The sequence below is a fragment of the Patiria miniata genome, unplaced genomic scaffold (assembly GCF_015706575.1).
Source record: "Patiria miniata isolate m_02_andy unplaced genomic scaffold, ASM1570657v1 HiC_scaffold_7, whole genome shotgun sequence".
Taxonomy (NCBI): Eukaryota; Metazoa; Echinodermata; class Asteroidea; order Valvatida; family Asterinidae; genus Patiria; species Patiria miniata.
The window spans coordinates 15,944,492-15,966,217 of NW_024037074.1; the positions used below are offsets into that span (position 1 = coordinate 15,944,492).

Sequence of the window (21,726 nt, forward strand, 5' to 3'; positions counted from 1 at the left end):
ATGCACCAAAAGGCATGCACATGTTGATTGACAAAAAAAATTGGCAGGTATTCACATGCAAATTACTCTAAATCCAGAGGGCTTTCGCTTACAGGAATGGCATTTCGACGTACAATATTTAGCAATGACAAACTAACTGTACAGGAGACTCAGAATGGACGCCATTTTGTTGGCAACAAACACACACATGTGCATGGTGCTTATTCTAATATCTAGATACATTAAAAATGAGATACTAATTAAAGAGAAGAATCGCACAATATTCAACAATGCAATACAACCTCATGTACAACATGCGACACATTATGCTATTGTCAATAACATTAAAATATATTTTCATTCAATGCGATTTAAGGACCACAGAGAGGAATTTTTTCTGGCCCCACTTGCCTACTCGAATGAGGTTTAAAATAAAAAATGCAGGCAGACATAATTCAGGTGCGATATTGCTCATTTTTTTTTCTCTGTTTCAAAAGTGGCGTCAGGTTGCAACATTAATTTTAAGCCGGACGCTTTTTCCTCTGTGTGACCGGAGGAGAAGATAATTTTTCACTCACCTCGATAGTTCCTTAATTAATGTTGGACTTACCCCGACGAACTCCCAAAGCTTGACTTCAGTATATTCCATAAACGTCATACAGATCATTCGACAAAATTATGAGTTCACAAAATCCATTCAGTTCAGTTTAGCACAAAATTAACATTCAAAGGAATGCAGTTGCGAAGTCCAGTTCAGTTCTGTAAAAAAGTTATAACAAGTTCTGTAGGCCTACAGCAAAGTTCAAGTCAGTTTTTCAGTATGGAAGTCAACGACGCAACGTGTCTGCGTCGAAATGTTGCAGTGACCCGGCCCCGTACACGAGGCCGGTTTCAGTCTGGTCGAATTGCAAGACTCCGAGCGTCAAATTTGATGTTTTTTTCGCGCCCATGAAGACTCCATGGTATGATGTACAAGTTTCCGCGTTGGGGGCTTGAAGCTGGACGGCCGACTCGGAGGTTAAAAACTCAAGTTTTGCTTGTGAAATTTGAGGCAATTTTCAGTGACTGACCGAAAAATAGCGGGAAGACATTGCGTGCTGCCTGAGTCCCAGTGTCCGTTGACCCCGTTCTCGGTAATTGTCCATCACGGGCGTAATGATTATGGACGTGAAAAGTGTCATATCGCTGGCCGGCTGTTGCTCCGTGCCGGGGTCTTTGCGCTGCCTTGAACCAAAGTACTCAGTGTGTATTTCTCCGCACACTAAGTTTCTCCACTTAGACCTATTTAAACATAATGTCAAAAAATTTATCGTGAAGGGAAATTATCAATTAAAGAAAAAGAAACAAATTTGAAGGACTGGTCATTTCCAGATGGAGTAGCATCGAATTCAGAAATAAATGCCCTATTTTTTTTAAGACGGGGGGGGGGGCATTCGAGGAAGTGTCCGTGACGTAGCACGCGTGGCTCGCATGGCCTTTCTCTCATTGGTCTGAAGTATGTAGGGTGACATCACTCGTCCATGTAGCCAATTTGATTGGACGAAGGAGTCTTGTTAAAAAAAAAATGAGCAGACGAAAAATGTTGTAGGCTACATTGGTACCATACAGGGTGACGTTTTAGCTGATTTTCGGCTAAATTTGACAGAGTGTTTGGAAAATAACCCGAATGTAGCAGGAAATCTTGCAGAAGGAAAGTTTTTGCAGAGTAGTCTAGCAAATTTCTGTAAAATCAGTCATTCTAGCCAAAGTTTGTTTTGAACAGGCTTCAATCACTTCCCTTGAATAGCGGGGGATGGGCAGGCCTTAGTCTTAGCGTTGAGATTTCCTGACGTGACGTGTACGACTAATAAAGTAGGCATAGAAGCTATCTCGCCCGAAATGGTTGGGACAGGTTTTTGTGTATGCGAAAATTGTCAGTGATCTCTATTACACTGTACAATAGAGATCAGTGTATGAACTTAATACAAGTAGACTATACCGAGACATGAATATGCGCATGCGTGCAATATGCAAAAAAAATTGTTTTGTTGTTTTCCAAATGGGGAACACAGCATGTAATTAACACTCCCAAAATAGCATTAAAAAAAAAAAATATTGAATCTGTTTCAAACGCAAAATATTTTAAGAGAGGCGGAGCCGGAAGGGGCGGGAGTTTTAAGAGTCGTGGTGTATTGTGTTTTAATTACTTCTTATTTTTTTCAATTAATTTGTTTGCGCCTTTCGTCCCTATTTTAGCAGGCCTTCGGCTGCAGATTCCACTGCGAGTACCGAGTAGAACCACACTTAACACATTAGACCGGCTACACGTGACCTGGTGGCTCTTGGTGGCGCCCTCGCGAACACCAGCGCGGTGGTGGTTGTGGGCGGAAGTTTGCAGACGATGTTTAGAAGATCAGGCAATTTCTTGTTTACACGATGTCCTGGCCAAAGGTTGTATTATTTGGGGATTCATTAACACAGGTAGGTCCAAGGTTAGGAAAGAATTTTTATTATTTCATTATGTAGGGACTAGGGGGCCTATGGGAGTATGGCCATGGGTACGGTATGGGACCAATTCAAGGCTATTGAAGCTTTAAAAATATTGTTTCTTCATTATTTTTTCCAGGATTATTTAAGTGACCTTCGATAAACCTGCACATGCATATGATTTTAGAAATAGAATGTGTAGATAAAGTTCAGTTTTTCAACTTAAAAAATAAAACCGAGAAATAATTTAAAATTAATTTCATGATACTATTGATAGGCCTAGGCCTTGTGTGATTGGTCGAGTGTTAGGGGTGAGGGATTGCAGACCCTGTGTGATTGGCCAGTGTTGGGGTGTGAGCTTGACATCTTGATTCTGATTGGTCATTATTAGAAGGCTCATGATCAATATTCATAAGATATGAAACTGAAAAATCTACATGTTCGAATAGCACCTGAATAGGCTTTAAACAAGATATTTTGTAAACAATTATAATGTCAAACCAGTGCAAAATATATGTGGTAAAATAATCATTAAATTCTTGAAAATGAGGAGGAATCAAATGAAAGTTGTAACTAGTACTCCGTCCCATAGGTTTGAGCACAAATTGCCGGTTTTGTTTGTCATCCAATCACTAGATGCATTGCGAATATCGAAAGGTTTGTTTCGTTGGATTTTTAAGCGCCACAATTTCCTCCACTTTCCCTTCCGGACTCTCACCCTCTCGCCTCCTTCATTTGTACCTGTTTTCGAGGCATCAAGCTTTCAAGATTTATAAATATGCTATTTTAGCCGATTTTTCAATTTAAAAAAAAAAAAGGCTCTCATCCTCCTCTTTTTGAAAAAAACCTGGACGATCAACGGGTATTTTGTACTTGGCCTTATTTATAGACTGTAAATATTTTTCTTTTAATTTAATCACGGTTTGTAGGCAGCATTCAGCAATGGAGGATGGGGTGCTGCTCTAGCAGACAAGCTACAAAGGTAAAATGTAGATATTTGCATGCTTATATAATCTTGAATAATTGCTTTAATGGAATCACATGTTGGATAATTTATATGTTGGGTTTTCTTTTCACCAACAAAATATCCGAAATACTGTATGTTAAGTGTTTTTTTTTTTAAATTTTGTAACAAACGAAATGTGTGAGGAACTCATGCTTAATACTGCAGACACCTAACAGCGCTCAACCCTGGAGGTATTAGTGGGCTAGCACCATAGTAGAGCAGTATTGCACTACTAAGCAGAAAGTATTCATTTGAATTAAGTTTTACCTCATTTTTGCGCATAAGCTTTGGAAAACCACTGAGCGCGAATGAGATTAAAAAACGGAAAATCCAATATTACCATTTATTCTGTCTTTGTATGATTATCGTTTCTTCGTGAGCAAGTGAGTGGACAGTATGTAAATTTCAAACAGTTGCTTTTGCCCTTCAAATTACCTTCTTAAGCACCGTATGCACAATCCTGTCTTAGAGCTGTGAGAAAAATACAAAAAGATTTTGGATTATTTCAGACCCACAACCATCTATTTATTAGTACAGACGTCTTAATCACTTGAATCAAAGCTTGACAGCATTGGCTGGTCTGAATCTTTATACAGCAGCATGCACTGCAAGCAAATTTGTGTTCAGAAGATATTTGAATTTTTTTTTTAACAGGAAGTGTGATGTCCTCAGCAGGGGGTTCTCTGGTTACAACTCCACCTGGGGCAGAATCATCCTCCCTAGATGCATTCCCAAGGACGACCTGCCTCACGTTGCCATGGTAACCATTTTCTTTGGTGCCAACGACTCTGCCCTGGAGGTAACAGCGAGTCCTAAATACGTCAGTGTGGACGACTTCAGAGGAAACTTGCAGGTGAGGAACAATAGGTGACATGTTTGGGATGCAGAAGTTCTGACACTAAAGTGTCCCTAGGTTTTGTTTTTGTGCTGGTAGTTTGTGAAGAGATCATTTCTATCCAATTCATTTCTATTCACTTGCATAATCAAACATTCCAAACTGATATTGCCCTTTTACATCGGTAAACGTATGTCCATGTCAATTAGCACATACAAGTTATTAATCATTTTCCTAAAAGAAAGATTGTTTAAAAATTTGTAAATAAAATCGATGCAATACTAATTAATCAAAAGAGAAAGAAAATCATCTCCCAATTTCTATCCTAAATTGTTAAAATATCTTTTGGAGTAATAGTGAAATTGTTGGTGTTTTTTTTATCCTTTCTTAGGGTATGGTGAAGTATTTAGAAGATGGGGGAATCGACCCAAAGAATGTCATCATCATTTCACCGCCAGCGCTGGACGACAAAGTGTGGAGTGCCGGATGTGAAAAGAATGGTAAACTCTGAGAATATCAATGAGAATCTTGGCATTTTTATTTGAAGAGAGTGGCTGTTAAGTTGTAAGAAAAAAAATCAACCGTTACCCGAGTCTTAAGATCCTTCAAATTCCACATAGAGGTTTGTAGGATTTTGAAGGATTGAGGAAGGTTAAAAAAGCTCCGCTGATATTACTTTGATTAGGGTTTGATGTAATTAAAATTAACAAGTCCAAAGAATGTGATATTAATTCATGCACAGTTGAGGATTTTGGAGAATTCAGGAAGAAGCATCTTAAAAAAAAAATTGTGTAAATTTGTGACTAACATTGTTCACTTTTACATTGAGAACTAAACCCCAAATGTAGCACCATCTACATGTGCTGCACAGAGTTAACACATGCACCTGTTTGAATGTTTTGCAGGTGGTCCAGTCAACAGGAAGAACTCCAACACGGGTCTGTATGCTAAAGCTTGCCGTCGAGTGGCCGAGGACTGCTGCACAGGAATCCTGGATCTGTGGACGCTCATGCAGAAGGAAGAGGTACAGATTTTCGGAACTCAAAATAAAAAAATGTCCAACAATTTCTAGTGCTCAACTTATTTGGAATTCTTGACACTCGTTTTGAAAATCAGCTGTGTCTGATTTTTCTGCTGGACGTTGAAAAGCTTTCTGACGAGGTTCATTCATAGCTTCTAAAAATATGTCTCTGTGTATTAGGTATTCCTCAAAATTATTTGGAATTTCCAGTGACACGTGAGTAATTTCACTTTCGCTCCTCAGAATTGGCAGCGTTTTCTTGAAGATGGTCTCCACCTATCAGAGTCAGGGTCAGGATTCCTGGCTGGTCATCTCACTGAGATGGCAGTCAGCCGAGTTGGTCATCTACCAGACCAGCTGCCGGACTGGAAGGACATTGACCTTGTCAATCCGGAGAAAAGTCTCCTGGCTTGAAAGTGGAGTGCATCAAAATATGAGAAAGAAGTCTATAATATGCCATCAGCCTGGGGGTTTCGGTCGGTATCAAATGAGGGGAATAATGCTTATTGTGATTTTTGGCAAGGTGTGCACCCCTAGGCCTGTAGTTGGAAAATATGTGATAGCATTGTAGCGGTAGCAGCTTTTTGGGTGCTATCACTTAAATAAATTGGCGGCCAAAACATGCTTTATACAACATATAATTCATCCAAAAAACCCTGCCACCGCTTACACTGCAAAGCTATCACACATTTTCCAACTCTAGATGTGCATACCTTTGCTAAAAATTGCTATGAGCATTGCTCCTTTCAATCATTTGACACCAGTGGCCCAAGTTTTGGAACGAAGCTGATAGCCTATAAGAGGTGTTCAAAACCTGCTGGCATGTGTCAGTATACTTAAACATTGATGTATCTGAGATATCTACACATGTGCAGCTGTTGCACAGGTGATATAACGGGGATCGGTGTCATCTGCTACTCACACCTTTACGCTTACCAAGAGCTTTCAACGGCAACTGCCCAACAAGGGGCGTCCAAATGTGATACATTCACATGAGCATTTGTATAATTTATTTTGTGTTATGATTGTGTTTCTTGGGGGCATGTCTCCTCTTTGCTATGTCTCTGTCTTTTCCCTACGTTTTTGAAAACTCAGGATAATCAATGTACAATGTAACATTTTGTATACTCATCTTTTCATACAATGCATCTCAAGTAAACCACATAGAACTCTACATGGATAACAATGAAGTGCTTGTGAACATTGTTAGTGCTTGCAGTACGGATCATTTTTGAAAGGAAAGACTTCCTGATAGAGGCCTTGAAGAGATGTGATGTTAACAAGCAATCTGAATTCAGGACAAAAAAAAATACAGAATACTCCATTTGTGTCTTTTTATTTGAATTTTGTTTAGTACCGTCAACTCCATGAAGCCCCATATGGTTTGCATTCATCAGTACTGGGTATTTATATGTAATTTTAATGTCTTACAATTTTATAAAAGTATAAATTTCACAAAATTATAATAGTCACGACAGATCATGTTGTATGTTTTAATTGTGTACAAATAGTTGTTGCAAATGTCAACAACAATAGTTTTCTCTTAAAGAAAAGTGAACTGATGATGTTTCCTGTATGTCATTGTTTTGTGACCTTAAACATGAATAAAATATTTATTCCAAATGGGAACTAAGCTTGTTCAAGTGATGGCCACCGAATTGCTTTTATCCCAGGGTCGTTGTCAGGCTGGAGGAAGGGGATGGGGGTCGTAGTTACCATTAAGTCTAATAAACAGTTGATTACACAAACGGAAATGCACATTTGAGTAAAATTCGAAAGTCAATCGCAGACGCGGTTTTACGGGGAGGGGGCGGGGCCCCCCTCTAGCCCCCCCCCCAAAAAAAATTCCTTTATAAAAAAAAAAGGGCAGTAGCAAATATTCGAAGGTGACGTTACATGCGTTACACTGTCTCCCCCCTGAAAAAAAAGGCGCGAGGAAGGGGGCAGTTGTACACTATTAGGAAATATGGTAAATAAGTGGACCTGTGGCCGATTTGAAGTGGGGGTCGTTCCCCCCCCCTCCCCCCCCCCCCCCCCCCCCAACCTACGGGCCTACATTCGGTTGTATTTCATAAGAGTTATGATCGTTGACATTCATAGCGATATTGATGATGATTATTTCGGTAGAGATGAAAGCAGTTACAGAGGAACGAAGGAAAAGTAGTCCCATTACATTTAATGCGCAGCCATTTCTGTGAGAAAAAGGTAAAACACAATTGTCCGCTGGGAACTTTAATTTCGCGTGCACACGCAGACACAAACTGACACTGATGCAACAACAGAAAGGAACATCTAGACAAAAAGTACCACACAAATTTCATAAATCAATGTACTGTTTATCTCATATAATCACAAATCAGTGTTTATACCGTATGTGAGACCATTCTTTTTTTGGCCATGATGTGCTGAAACAGTGTGCGTCGGCCTATAGTGCTCATAACTTTAAAAAAAAATACACTTATGGGGATGTTCGTTTTGTCAATTACAGGGTAATTATTTCACCAGAATGTTTCTTAGTTTAAAAGAGTAATTCAATAGGCATACTCGACTTTAATAATATAAAAAAAAAATGATAAAAACTATGATCAGGGAATTACAAGAACGTGTATGCCAGTGAGGAAGGACTTTACTGTAGAAGATTGCGCATTGACACGTTTTTTTTAGGGGAACCAAATGATGGGCATTTGCTGTAGAATTATTAACAATGGTTTTATACATTAGAAACAGCATTTTACCAAGTTTTATTTCTCCATGGTTTTACCATCAAATTTATCATAAATATCTGAAAAGTACACTTCAATGTTTTGCTAAACTTCGAATTCCCCTGAGCTCTCGTTAAAAAAAGCACTTAAAAATGAGTTTGAAGACCACAAATGGTATAAATGTATAATTGATCTCACGAGAAGAATATAAAAAAAAAACACTGCATTCTGAAAGAAATAACATTTCATATATATTTCTACGGAAGTGGTAGTTTGAGAGAAAATCCATCTTAATATCAAGAATAAAAAAGACTGAATAAAAGATTGATTGTCCTCTTGTACTTGGAATAATAAATTCAATACGGTATTGGGTTTTGCCCTTCACGGACGTGCAGACGTCTTCATACGTCTGTGAAGGGCAATTAAAACCCAATGTTAAATTTACATCACCCCCATTCCATATTATGAACAGTTGGAATAATAAGTTTCTTTCTTGTTTGTTTGATTACCAGATCGGGTATTGTATTTGACTTTTAGAACACTAAAAACAATGTGACAACCTTACCATAAAAATCAGCTGATATTGTGAAGTGCATTGCTAGTAGTTAGTGACAATCTTGTCCACGGTTTAGTTTATCGTCGCAAAAATTGCTTTTTACATCAGCGTGCTTGTGAAGGTGGTACAGACGAGTCTCGTTCGTTAACGTTTAAATCCTTACCGTATAGCCCGCATGCATTCACACGCTATTTTGGCTTTTCATTCATAGTCTATTTTATAGGCGAAGTACATACCAAATAGGCCAACACGTGAACTTCAAAACCTGGGTTACCAAATTATACCAAAATTATTCCACGGTCGGGTGGTACGAGTTCGGCTGCACCGCGCTGCAATGTCCACATTATGCCAACGGTGTTTACCGGTGTTACCTCAAAGAAACCTTTGTATAGGCACTATTTGTAATACTCTCTTGAGAAATGTAAAAATACAGGGGTTTGTGGAAAATTAAATCAGCTGACTAGCATACTTTAAACACGGTTTACGACAATTTTTCACTTTTGCAAAACGGTAGTCTCACACGCAGTGGCCATTATATGGTGTTCACTAACACAGACAAATACAAGGAAACATCGAAAATATAACAGACAGTGTAACAATGGATGGAAAGAATGATTGCAAAATACGGGACAGTTTAGTGGCAGCAGATGAATCACGATATGTTACATTGAACCCATTCGCCACATATATTTCAATATAGACACCTCGTTAGGATCGTGAACAACTCGACGCTTTCTTGACTTCAACTGTTCTTGTGTTGTTAAGGCAATCGTTTTGTGAGCTTTCGCCTGGATGGATTTCGCTTTTCTGAAGATACTCCAAACAACATGCATGGTGTCATCTCAAGTAAAAAGGCCAGTAGATGACGTTGAAGACGACGAAAAGGGCGGGAAACGAATAGCGGAAGATTCTGTCCAATTTGTCAGCTGTCAGTGGTTCGCGGTAGCCGGGTCGTCTTGACACTCCTAGGCCGTAATGGAACTCGAATACTCGCATGTGGTCCACTTTCTCGTTGATGCCGTTGCCTAATTTCTTGGTGTAGTTCTTCAGCTTGCGGTTGTTCTGAAAGAATGGGGAAAGAATGGGGATACCAAAGACTAATGGCTAGCTGGATTGAAGATGGCGGGAACTTGAATACGAATTGAGTGCAATGGAGAGATTTATGACACAAGTATTCCCGATTGCAGCAATTATTGATCTGGTTGCAATGATAAAACTAATTGTACGAGTAGAGCAGACGACTGTATGCCCGGTGTGTTTACAGTCCCGCCACGCAACAACAAATTTGACCTTAATTTTCCCAGAATGCCTAGGCGAATACACCTCGGTGTTCGATTAGACTCGTTTCGTGGCTTCCTCGAGTAAAATCCGTCAAGGGGAAGCTACTTGAACGCACCTTGGCCTACGCGTTCGAGTAGCTCACCCGGATCAACTCGGGTAAAGGCAGACGGGTTAGCCATGCACGAAAGCGGCGCTAATCGAACGCTCAAACGCGGACCATGATGATCCTCGCGTGACGTCCGTAGCCGTGGCCGTAGCCATTGACAAAACGCCCTTTTCAGACTGGATCTTATTTTTACATTTACAATCACAAAAAACCTAACAAAGTTGGGCTGATATTATAGGCTTAGCCTCTAATTCGCAAGTGAGCTCTGAAAAAAAGTTGATTTTTGGGTCCACTTAATGAGCTTTTCCTCTGTCCGGCCGCCATATTTGTCCATTTCTTGGAGTAAACAAGGCATGCGTGTGACGTATTTCCACCAGTGACTGCTCCACGAGCAGGGTCTATTGCGGTGGCTGACCCGGGTAAGCACCAATAACGTCAGAGCTAACGGGGCTAACCCGAGTCGACTCGAGTGAGCTAATCGAACACACCCATATCAGTGCTGAGATGTCACGTGACTGTGAACGAGCCTGTATGACTCCTTCGTCCGGAATGGCAAATCCCCAGTCTGGTTTTCAACCCGAGAGGGCAGCACACTCACCTCCACAATTATTAAGTAGTTGGCGCATGCGTACTCCATGAGAGACAGGAAGACAAACAAGAGACAGAGGGCTAACCACACGTCAAGAGCCTGTATTATCAAGGTAAGAAATGTATATGTTTTGACTGGCGTTTTCGTTCTAAGCTGACAGGATGATGGGCTGGATAGCACGGTACATGACTCTGCTGCTTCCACCTAATACCGCCCTCTCTCGTCACTATAATTCATGGACAGTGTTATACATACATTAAAATAAGCCTCTGTACTGATGACGTCACACTTTGTTTACACGTGTGCTTTCTTATGAGAGCTTGGTGGGGACGACGGTTTCGTAGCCCCATAGAAAAGCGCACACGTAAACAAAGTGTGACGTCACCAGAACAGAGGCTTAATAACACAAAAGTGGGAGCGATCGACGTACCGTTGCCCGCTGGCAAAAAGCCATGGAATTAATTAAGAACTATAGTTGATAAAAAGTCTCAAGTTTGACAAGTACGCACTGCCAGTCCCTTTGCCTGACAAATGGGCGTGACAAGTTGGCGTGAATATTTTGGCTGATGTGCTCTTTTGCTAACCCGTAAGTAGCCACACAATACCAGTAAAAGTACAATTTTGGAAAAGTTTGAGAAGATTGTTGGAGCAGTAACAGCTAAATGGCGTACCTTTGCGTATGTCACCAGCGGCATTGTCTCCTGCATACCAGCCGTCATGGTCGTGATCGTCAAAACAGTCGTTATTCCCAGCGACACGCGGGCAGGAGCCGCCTTGGCGTCGATCCAGAATGATAACCACGCGATGATAACGATCAGCGAGCTGGGGATGTAGACAGTCAGGATGTACGACTGGAGGTGACGTCTAAACGAAAAGGTGACCTTTGCAGCACTATAGTTACCTAACACAACACACAGCAAATTGGAAGACACATTTACAAAACACATTTTAGTGTGACAATACGTAACACACCACAGAGCTAACTGAAAGTCACAGACGGTAAAATCAGTGGGCAAATTTTGGGGTACAAACCGTAGAAATATCACGTTTGTCAAAGCAATGTAGTTGTAATCATTTACTTCAGCAAAGAAAAATGTGAAGATTGTAAAACGTTAATTTTGAAATATAAACATGTAAACAAAATAACTATGGATTTACTTGATTGTGCCTCCGTCGTTTAGGATCCGCATTTGCTCAAAGATTGAACATATTCCCTCTTTCACAGTGCAACAACGTTATCTCTTTGGTTGATTTGAATAAAAACTTCATAAAATGAACTGGCAAATGAATCACAGAAGGCTCTACAATGGTCAAGAATCCATTATTGCTAGACCCAAAGGACCAGCCTATATTGGCATCTGAGTGGGTCTCTGACTGATTGACTGAGTTCGTGATTATAAATAGGCCTGAGCTTGTTTTATTTTTATTTGACCCGCCTACTCCCGCACCCTACAAAATGGAGTGGACTCTCCGGAAGATCTCGCCAAATCGAAACGAGACAATCGAGGTATGCAGCATGTCTTACCGGTCGGACCGTAGCTAAACTCGGTCACTGCCGTCTTGTACTCGTTGAGGTGAAATCGGGGAATTCTCAGATCTGTGTCAATCTCCAGTGAAGCGTCGTTAATAGTGAGCGTCATCTCGTTCGAGTTGTAGGCGTCTGTAAATAAAAAAAAATACGGCAAATATACTTGAGCGATCCCCCTCGCATGCTGGCAGTATTTATACAGTCAGTTAGTAAGCACATTTTTCAGTGTACCTAACCAAACACAACTATGACGTCATTACCCCTAGATGACTTTTGACCTCAAAAGTCACAAGTCATCGGAAGTCCCCCTATACCCCTGCCCTATACCCAAAGATTATGTTCACCAAGTTTGGTTGAGAGAGAAGTCTGAATTGTCATATGACAGCACTAAACAGTTAACCTATCGCAATATCGCCCTTTCTGGCTTAAAAGCCACGGGATGAAAAGGTAAAATTTCAAAGAAAAAAAAATCATGTTTTGAAACGCCAGTTTGACAAATTCGGCCGGGGAACCTCATAACTGTAATTATTATTTATGTAATGGCTGGCAACGCAACAACGTTGCACTGCTGCAAAGGAGAGAAGTCTGTCTAATGCCTGAATTCAAATTATATTCATGTCATTATAAATGCTTGTCACCACACCATTACTAAGCAATCGATCAGTATCCCGCAGCGTAAAGTGACCGTCCCTCTAACATTCCTTTCCGGCAAATTAATAATTGCATAATTATTTTCAGATCGAATAAAGCCTAGAGGGGACCTCAAAATGGATGTGTTGAAGATGGCTCAATACTGTAATTTTAAAATTATTTTTCATGAGAAAACCAGGGAGGAATTAATGTCCTTTCTAAACGCATTAAATATAAAAAGAGCGAAGATTAAACTTTTAAATAAATGGATTATTTTTTGTCTTAGAAAGGGTTACTACAGTGGCAGCTAGCTCAACCATAACGCGGTCCTTGTTATTTTCCAGGGATACCGGTATCTAGTACCTAGCTAGACGGTTAATATGCTTGTAATTTCGATTATTTGGTATCACGGTTAGTCGATTTTTCAACAAAGGTTTATATGAAGTTATGAAGGTGAACGAATGATCAAAACCAAATCCTAATATGGACCCCAAAAAAGTGGAATTTTTGAAACCCACATTATTTTGTTGAACATCCGAATGGCAAAAAAAATAAAATAGGCCTATGTCCTATTGTGATAAAATATGTCCTATTTCCGCATTTTATAACACGATTTTGAAACACAAACATGTCAATATCAATATTTAATCACCAATGCTGCCTGTCTTTTCAAATCTTCATCCTTATCAGTACGGTAGGCCTACCTTGTATCGAAAGTTAATGTTCACTTTCTATCTGTGCCAACCGTCTTGATTGTAAATGGACGATTAAGTCGACACATTATCTTTGAAACCCGACCCGGATCGGGTCCGGAGGCAGTATGTCTTGTCTCATTATGTACAGTCATGAACGTCTTAAGTGCCGTGCTGCCTATACGGCCAGAATGTGATATCGAGGAAGGATCTAGATTCCGTGTCACCACGAATAAACACATCGATTTATAACTTGCCCATGGGAATGCAATATCATTACTTGCAAAATAAGTTGCCCACCAGAGATACATCAAGATGCGATTATGTGTGCAATAACGGTAGCTCAACCACATCGGATCTGATATAAATCTTTTGCAAAATGTGTTGGCCCGACATTCCATGAAATTCCCTTAAGACCGAATCCCGAATGAGACGCCAAAAATGCTTTATCTTCTGGAACATTCCCATCATGTCTGACTTGGAATTTTCCGCTCTGGGTGTCCTAACAAGCCTTTCATCCGTGCTGTTGTCGAGTCACCCAAAATCAAAGTTAACACATCGGGGTTATTTCTCTCTTCGCGGTTGAATTTTTTTTGTATCTCTAAGATCTGTTCGAGATTGTCTTCTAAGACACGTGCTCTATCTGGAGGAGTATAAGCTAACTGGCGATACATGCTGAGATTGTCCCGGGCTGGATTTGTCATCGTGCAAATGCGCGTGCGCAAAGTAGTTCCAACCCCCACCTTATGCCAGTGTACACATCTGAGAGTTTATTTACGAGTGCAAACCGAGCGGGGTGTTTGTCTTCGCACACCACACCGGCAGCAGCCGCGAGCGCGTTTTCGTCCGCTTCGGGCCGTTCGAGCCCACAATCCTCCCTGACCAATAAGCGCGGAAATGCGCCCCGGGACTTCTAGAAAATCACTCAAAAACAAGCTAAATCGCATTGATTCTCACGAGCGGCAGTCGAGAATAGATCGGATTTTGATTGAATTGAGGAATCCGTCTTCATGGCCGCCAGACTGCTTCAATCATTCTGTTTAATCTGAAAGGGTTCCGGGCTTTCACTCGCAAAGTTCGAAACACTCGAGAGGTTCTAGACCAATAACCTAATGATATCTAGATCTGGCTTTTCAATCTTTGATATGACCGTTTCTCAGGGGCTATTTTTTTTTTACCAAGGTTGTCTCTTCAGCCCCGGCTTTGTTGCTGTCTCTGGCTCCAGTTTCATTGCAAAATTGCATGCCTGAAGCTGTAGACGGAGACGAACCTGCGGGGTTTGAGAAATGGCCCAAGTGCTTCTCCTTAAGTAGATCAAATATTTTCCAATTCTGCTGTTTGGTATGTTTATGCTGAAGCTACAACGTGAAGGCTAGATGGCGGATAAAGATGTGTATTGTGGTTCCTTCTTAGAAGAGGAGGGGCGGGTGGGGGAGGAGGACGGACTGGTTCTGAATCGGGTGCAATAGACTACTAAACCATGCCATGCATACCACATTTTATACCAAAATATTCCACTTTTTTTGGTGAAATCTGAACCATGGCTTCTAATTGGGCGGAAAGCAGTTTTTGTATTGTCTGCGAGTTGTTACACATACTTACAGCTCATCATGATCATCTGGCACTCTTGTGTATCCATGGGAAAATTGGCTAGCTCCATGTTGCACGCCAACGTAATTGAAAGTCTGGAACAAATTAAGTTGAATCAGTAAATGAAAATATGTTCAGTTTGGAAATCTTACAAATATGTTGGACATGATAATGTTAATTGGACACCGTGGAGACGACTTAAGTCTTTCGATAGTTTAGATTGTCAAGACGGGTCCCCGCCGTATCACTACGGTTAATTTGATTTTCCCCTATTGCAGTCTGGTGCCGCACTTGCGCCTCTCAATCACAAGACAAATCACCTCGGTCGAGTGGTTGCTTTTCAATCCAATTCATCGTCTGGTCGATAGATGCCGGTTTTTTTCTCTGAAACAATCTTTTACGGGTTGGTTGGCATGACTGTTTATAAGTGAAACAGCGACTGGGCATCTGAGGGCCGTGAATGTGACAGACGCGTGCCGCTAATAAAAATCCCAATAACTCACCCTACCCTCTGTTTTTTTTTCTATTTCTTTCAGTAAGCCTATCCACCACGGATCCCCACAACCTCTCCGAGTTCGTCCGTAGCATTGGATTTCTGTTCACTTACTTCAGAATAAGAAATGTTTTCCTAATTTCGTTGGTAGTCTATACAAAGTTTAATGTGCGTTGACGCATGTAGAACACATTGAACTTAATGTTTTTCGGAGCGCATCCACGATTGGAATACAACATGCGCTGCTTTGACTCGGCACGGAACGTCTGCGCTTTTGATATTCCCGGCTCTGGAAAAGTCGTCACTATGGTAACCAATCGCTGGGATTTAACTTCACTTGCATTCCCATCTCCCTCTGTCGACTTTGATTCGCCGTAGTCTCACGTTTTATCAGTTCACAAATGCCTTGAATGAGTTTGCCTTGTAACAATTATTACATGTACCACGAATGAGAAATGGAGTATTAAAGTACACGTACATACTTCTATATTAGTGCCCTTTGCTAGCTCGTCGTTTCTGACGTTGGGTGTTTAATAAAGATCGCGGCAAGAAAATTAAGATTGGTCAGGGACTTTATTTTGGCAATATCAAAAATCCGGTCCTGTAATCTTTTAATGCCGCAGCAGTCGCCAGCCCACTTATCAAACCTCGGACCTAATCCGAAACGTACGTTTCTTTTGTAATAACCCCCAATGTGCATGGATTCGTCAGAAAGACGCGTAATGCAATCTAATTGGTTTGCCTCGTGCAACCGCTATTCAGTCAATCAACGAAAAGGGCACTTGATGACTAAAATGCAACTTTTCATCAGGAATCCGATTGAAAAAAAATTGCCTTTAATTAGGCGGTTGATTATTCTCGGGAGATACAATAATTATTAGTGTATAACATTATCATTGGACTCGTGCATTTGAAGGCGCAACGGAGCAGCTGTGTAACAGAAATGAACGGTTAGAAATACACCCTAAGGTAGAATGGGTCTAACAGGAACATTTTGGTAACTACTCAATGTTCTAGACTCAGAGTGGCTGTATTCCCGCTGTAATCGCAAGATTTTTTTTAACAGTGTTTGCAGATGTTCAAAAGGCAAGGCAACATTCGATGCTCATTACGAGCCGCTACGGCTGAACGCTCCGGCGTAATGATGATTAAAATTCATCGTTCAATGTCACCAAGTCCTTTGGAAGAGAGCTTTTATTTTTTTTTCGTTCGGCCATGATGGCCTTGTTCACGGGATTGCTAGCTCTCGAACCACTTCGGGCGTTTTCGAATCCCTGTTCTTGACAACACTCGGGTTAACCCGACACGAGAACAGCGGTCTCGAACGTGACGAACAGACCCGAGAGGGCGTTCGCGGATCGATTTTTTCACTCCCCGGTTGATGGAGGGTTCGTCGAGGTGCAGCTTGAACAAAATGGCGGACTGTGCAGATTCGTAATTTGTTTTGTGGGGTTTTTTTTGGCTAATACCCTAATGATTGGAATAAGAATACCATTATAGTGCAGGTTTGCAATTTCATCCCCGCATGTCCGGTTTTGCAACAGTCGTCCTCGTTCATTTGGAATAGGCCTAAGTACAAATTCAGACGATTGTCGGCCATTTTGCATTGCTTTATATCGATGCGACATGCACCCGCGCGTTCGTAACAACCAGCTCGAGAACACGTTCTCGTGTTACACGCGTGTTGTCAAGAACAGGGATTCGAAAACGCCCTTGGTGTATTGGTACTCTTGAAAGAGAAGGTGCCAGACTATTTTAAGAATGCGAGTCTGATCGCCTCGCTTTCAGAAGTATTTCGTATTGTGCCCCCCCCCCCATAAAAAAGGACATTTTATTATCAATTCCACACTGGAGCACAATGAGGTTTATGTGTTAATTGCATCTATTGCATTTCCTTCATTCCTAGTCTCTTTAACTCATAAAATTATTCGCGTGGCTCGCCTCGCTTTCGATTCAAGATGGTCGATCGTGAAAACGACCAGGTGGCACTCACCTTGTGCTGAGCAGCACAGTGCCGTTCGGATACAGCCGGAGCATCCGGTTGGGCACCGTGACGTCGTGGAACTTGGAGTCCTTCTCGAACAGGAAGAAGACGTCAGGGGTCCAGATCAAGCTCATGCGGTCCCCCTTGAAGTTTACCACCTCCTGGCTGGCCGAGGCGTTGGCAACTAGTCGGGGGTCTTGCCAGAATTGCCGGAACCACATGGTTATGGTGAAATCCTGGGTAGGCGTAGATGACTACAGTAACGCATAGTGTTGCGAGGATGCAAGGGGGTTAGTTTCACTGCCCGAATGATTCAGCTGGCCCCACGTACCTTCTTAAGCCAGTGACATAATTATGCTTATATTATAATTATAACCCATCCAAAAGCAAGTCAACTTCACACTGATTGAACATCATGACTGCATGTATGCGGATGTGATAGAAATCACGTCTAGCTGAACACAATGAGCACCATCATGTTTTCATATTTTGCCAACCTCTTAAAAAAGGGCAAAATTTAGGTTGAGCACTGGAAACACTGATAACGAAAAGGGTTGTTTACAGACAGGCAAGGGGTATGTTTAGGGTAACATAACAATTAACGATAAGGATATGCAACCGAAAGGGGAACATATATAAAACAGAACATTTTGGACACTCGTTCCCAAACGAACGTGAAACAATGTATTAAACTCCATGTGATCGATGCTAGAGAGGCACCACCCCTTATTTTGCTTCTCCCTGGGTACAGTGGACACCGTCAGCGAGGTATATAAAACTGACGAATTTTTTCCTTTCTTCAGATTTTTCAAATTATTCAGAAATCGTACATTTATAGGTGGTGACTTCACCGTATGTGTTCTTTGAGCGCTGGTTAGAGTTGCCCTTCGTTTGCTGGTTACCTATACATGCGAGCAAAAAAATGAAAAATTGGAAAGATGCATGGACTAATTTCTCTTTTCTTTAAAACTGTTAGTTTGAGGATGATATCAAGTCGTTGTTTAGGTAGCTGACCGTCCTGCATGTAGCTGGACGGGTACATGAACACAAATTGATGTAAGAGTTGCTATCTTCATTCGTACAAACTTTTAAGCATACAGAAGGAAAAACACGTGCAAAGTTATTTCTGTCTTCATATTGCCTCTGCAAGCTCACCAATCAAGCACAAGCTGGGGTGGATTTTGATAGTTCAACGGTCCACTCGCCCATAGATTTCACTGGCCTCTATACGAACTGGAATGGCTGACGAGGCCAACGCATTGAAGCAGACGTTCGCCATCTTGGGTCATGCACCAATGACGCAGCGCAGTATAAACGCGAGTGTTTTACTTGTACACTGTTTTGGATTTCTTGTTCGAGTTAGGCGGCGAAAATATGACTCGTATTTTCTGATCGGTTCTTTTGATTAAAAGCTGACAATATTATTAGGGGAATAGTTGTTGTAAGTGATAAACAAATCTGCAAAACGATGTAGACTACCTACAATGTATGTTCCGGTTGGAAGTTTTGGGAATCCAAGATGGCGGTTCTATTTCTTCAAGGCGCATTGGCCGACACCATCGTGTAACAGCCAGTCCAGTTAATATAGAAGTCAGTGATACTGTCAGCCATTATTGCCAACAGTTCAATCTACCATTTTGTGACTGCTATACCTCGACAGGCAGAGCAACCCAGTACATGGTAATCACCACGTAATGCAAGTCAGAAACGTTTTGCCCCAAGCGGCAGGTGCACTCTATTACGCTCCTCATCCGTCACTGCCGTAATTATAGATAGATACATCAACCCATGGTGAATCTCCCAACATTGCGATGAGTTATAACTTCATCGCGTTTTAGTTTTACGACACTTTACATGCAGTACCAATTCAATGCAACAGCTACGAAAATTAATTGTTAAAAGCGATGTGAAAATGGCCATGCCGTAAAACTTGGTCAATCTTAGACGCTTCATGGCCCATGGGCATGTCAACGCTTGCACACTGCAGCGGCGTAGCTAGGGGGGGGGGCGTGGGGGCACCCCCCACGGAAATTTTGCATCCGGAGAAAAGCGCAGCCGTCGAGTTACCATAATTAGCTGGAAGAACATAAAGTCCCCTTTTCCGCGATTTTGTATTTTTTTTACCAAAACCCCTTATTTTTGCAAGTGGCTGTTTATTTTAAAGCCTGGTACATACTTCACGCATAATTCGTGACGTCAACAATACATTCGAAGCGCGTCCACCATTGTTGACGACATGAATTTCGCTTCGCACATACTTTCGCGTGAAGTATGAACCGGGCTTAACGTCCGTGAAAAGCGAATGGCGGTAGTTATTGTCTAACATTGTTTAACAGCGCCCCATGGACAGACTGTCCAGCACCCACACCCCCCCCCCCAAGTGTCTTTCGTCTTTGATGCGTTCTGAATTTTATTGTGGCACATTTCAAACTTTCTTAGAAGAAAAAAAATAGGAATTCAGTCGCCAAACGGGAACTCCCACATCATATGATTTTGAACGAGTCCAATTTATAACAATATAATAGTAGTAATAGTCTACATTCATTTTCTTTACCTTAATTGATACAGATGTATTTTACTTCTGTATTATAGTGGTTCGACAATTACAGATTTAGTACTGATGTAACATTATAAGATCATTAACGTAGAATATCCCATATTTGTGGTTGGATTTGATAAAAATGCATGATGTTATGAGGATGACTTAAAACTTGATTTGTTTACTCCCCTCTTTTCCGCTATTCAAAAGAATGCGGTCATTTTTTCCTTGACCCAATTGAAAATCCTGCCTACGCGCCCATGACACCTCTGCAATTTCGCCTCTAAATCACAATGCCATAAATACATGCTTCTAATGAAAGGCACATGGGACATAACCATGCTAAGATGGGCCACACGCAAAACATCCACACCGCAGACATTACAGATATTTTCACTATTTTAAAAACGTGGCTCACGGTCATCATGACCAAAGATGCGAAAGATTGATGCGCACTACATGTGCAGAATGCATCTGCAAACGAATGCATCAGCTGCCGTAACGAACTTTGCGTTATGTGTACCGCGACCTGAGTCAATCGGGCGGATTTCGCTTCGGCACGCAGGCTGATTTGTGCACGGGATCAAGCCATGAAAGCAGTGCGATTCACATTACATCGCCAGTAAAACCTGCGGAAAGCTCCGTCATAACACGAGATGTTTTGAAGAATTATCGTAAAGTGGTGTCATATTGCCTTTATCGGGAACCTTGGCAGAAGACAAGTCTAACCCCGGATTGCACTTGTCGTATACAAACGCGGTGCGCGGTGCTTATTGACATAATTTGAGGTGAAAACTGCTTCCAAAAGAACTGTTACTATATCAACGCATTCAGTGAAAGGTGTTCATTACTAAATTCATATTTTTCTCCTCCCAGTTAAATCAGAAAAGCTACTAGTTCAGTTTTCTTGGCAGCACGAGTACGCATCGAAACGTTGAGCAGTACTAGGAGACTTTTGAGACGCTTGGTGGCAGCAAACACACGGGTCGTTTTCAATTGTTACGTCATGTTTAAGCTAATGTGCAAAATGACGCAAACAATAGAAAAGGACCGTGTGTTTGCTGCCACCAGGCGTCTCAAAAGTCTCCACTGAAATCGCACTTTTGATCAAGGCCATCGTTACAAAGAAAGAAGCACGTTTTTATTGCATTTTTCTCCGAATGCCTCCGGCCAACTTAATGCCTAAACAGAAACGGCAGATATCTGATTATCATGGACTGCACTCACCGTTAAGTTGATTTTATCAATTAATTGAAGTATATATGACTTCGATTATTGTATAGTAAGGTTGATGGGTTGATGGTATGGGAAGGGATAGGGTAATTGTAATATTTGCAAAGAATTTTCCCTCCGGTTTTAGAAGTTTACGCATGTGCGTTGGAGTTTTGGGACGGTATTGGGCCGAGTTAATTCAATAACAGTGGGATTGTGTATGCGCACGTCAAGGGAAGAATCGATCTAAAAAGTGGTTGGCTACACTCGCGCATGCAAATTGTTGCATTTTTTTGGTGGTTTGGTTAATAATTAATAATTCTCATGCACCGAAAGGGTTTTTCAAGTCGAGTCACGAGTTTGGATTGATTAAGAGTCGTCAGTATTTGAAGACACACAAACGTTGTCTAGCTGTGCAAATTGAATTGAAAACGGCGGGAAACTGTTGAGGCGGCAGATTAGAAATGATGCGATTGTGGCCGGCTCCTCAGGGAGGCAATTGTATATATATATGTAC

The 21,726-nt window shown here is 41.3% G+C and overlaps 2 protein-coding genes across 5 annotated transcripts in view; one reads left to right on the forward strand and one right to left on the reverse strand.

Annotated features, from left to right (window-relative positions):
- Positions 1 to 2,319: 2,319 nt before the first annotated feature.
- On the forward strand, positions 2,320 to 6,950 carry LOC119744528 (isoamyl acetate-hydrolyzing esterase 1 homolog). The gene is made up of 6 exons (XM_038220486.1): positions 2,320 to 2,439; positions 3,375 to 3,427; positions 4,106 to 4,304; positions 4,678 to 4,786; positions 5,192 to 5,310; positions 5,551 to 6,950. The coding sequence occupies exons 1-6, from the start codon at positions 2,395 to 2,397 to the stop codon at positions 5,719 to 5,721; spliced, it is 696 nt and encodes a 231-aa protein (XP_038076414.1). The 5' UTR covers positions 2,320 to 2,394; the 3' UTR covers positions 5,722 to 6,950.
- Positions 6,951 to 7,476: 526 nt separating this feature from the next.
- Positions 7,477 to 21,726, reverse strand: part of LOC119744529 (glycine receptor subunit alpha-3-like) — a 35,297-nt gene continuing 21,047 nt past the window's right edge. The window contains exons 4-10 of one of the 4 annotated variants that reach the window (XM_038220488.1): positions 18,289 to 18,360; positions 17,468 to 17,694; positions 14,994 to 15,076; positions 12,067 to 12,201; positions 11,213 to 11,442; positions 10,551 to 10,640; positions 7,477 to 9,627 (exon numbers count right to left, since the gene is read on the reverse strand). In XM_038220488.1, coding sequence (XP_038076416.1) covers positions 9,403 to 9,627; positions 10,551 to 10,640; positions 11,213 to 11,442; positions 12,067 to 12,201; positions 14,994 to 15,076; positions 17,468 to 17,694; positions 18,289 to 18,360 — 1,062 coding nt within the window. In that variant the 3' untranslated portion in view covers positions 7,477 to 9,402. Of the gene's footprint in view, positions 9,628 to 10,550; positions 10,641 to 11,212; positions 11,443 to 12,066; positions 12,202 to 14,993; positions 15,077 to 17,467; positions 17,713 to 18,288; positions 18,361 to 21,726 lie in introns of all 4 variants that reach the window. The other 3 variants (XM_038220487.1, XM_038220489.1, XM_038220490.1) reach the window with 3 other exon arrangements.

Bases quoted from the DNA above. Each gene is read 5' to 3' on its own strand.
- LOC119744528 (XM_038220486.1), top strand. From the start codon at position 2,395: ATGTCCTGGCCAAAGGTTGTATTATTTGGGGATTCATTAACACAG. The intron at 2,440-3,374 runs GTAGGTCCAAGG...CACGGTTTGTAG, and splicing joins TTGGGGATTCATTAACACAG to GCAGCATTCAGCAATGGAGG. The intron at 5,311-5,550 runs GTACAGATTTTC...TTCGCTCCTCAG, and splicing joins CGCTCATGCAGAAGGAAGAG to AATTGGCAGCGTTTTCTTGA.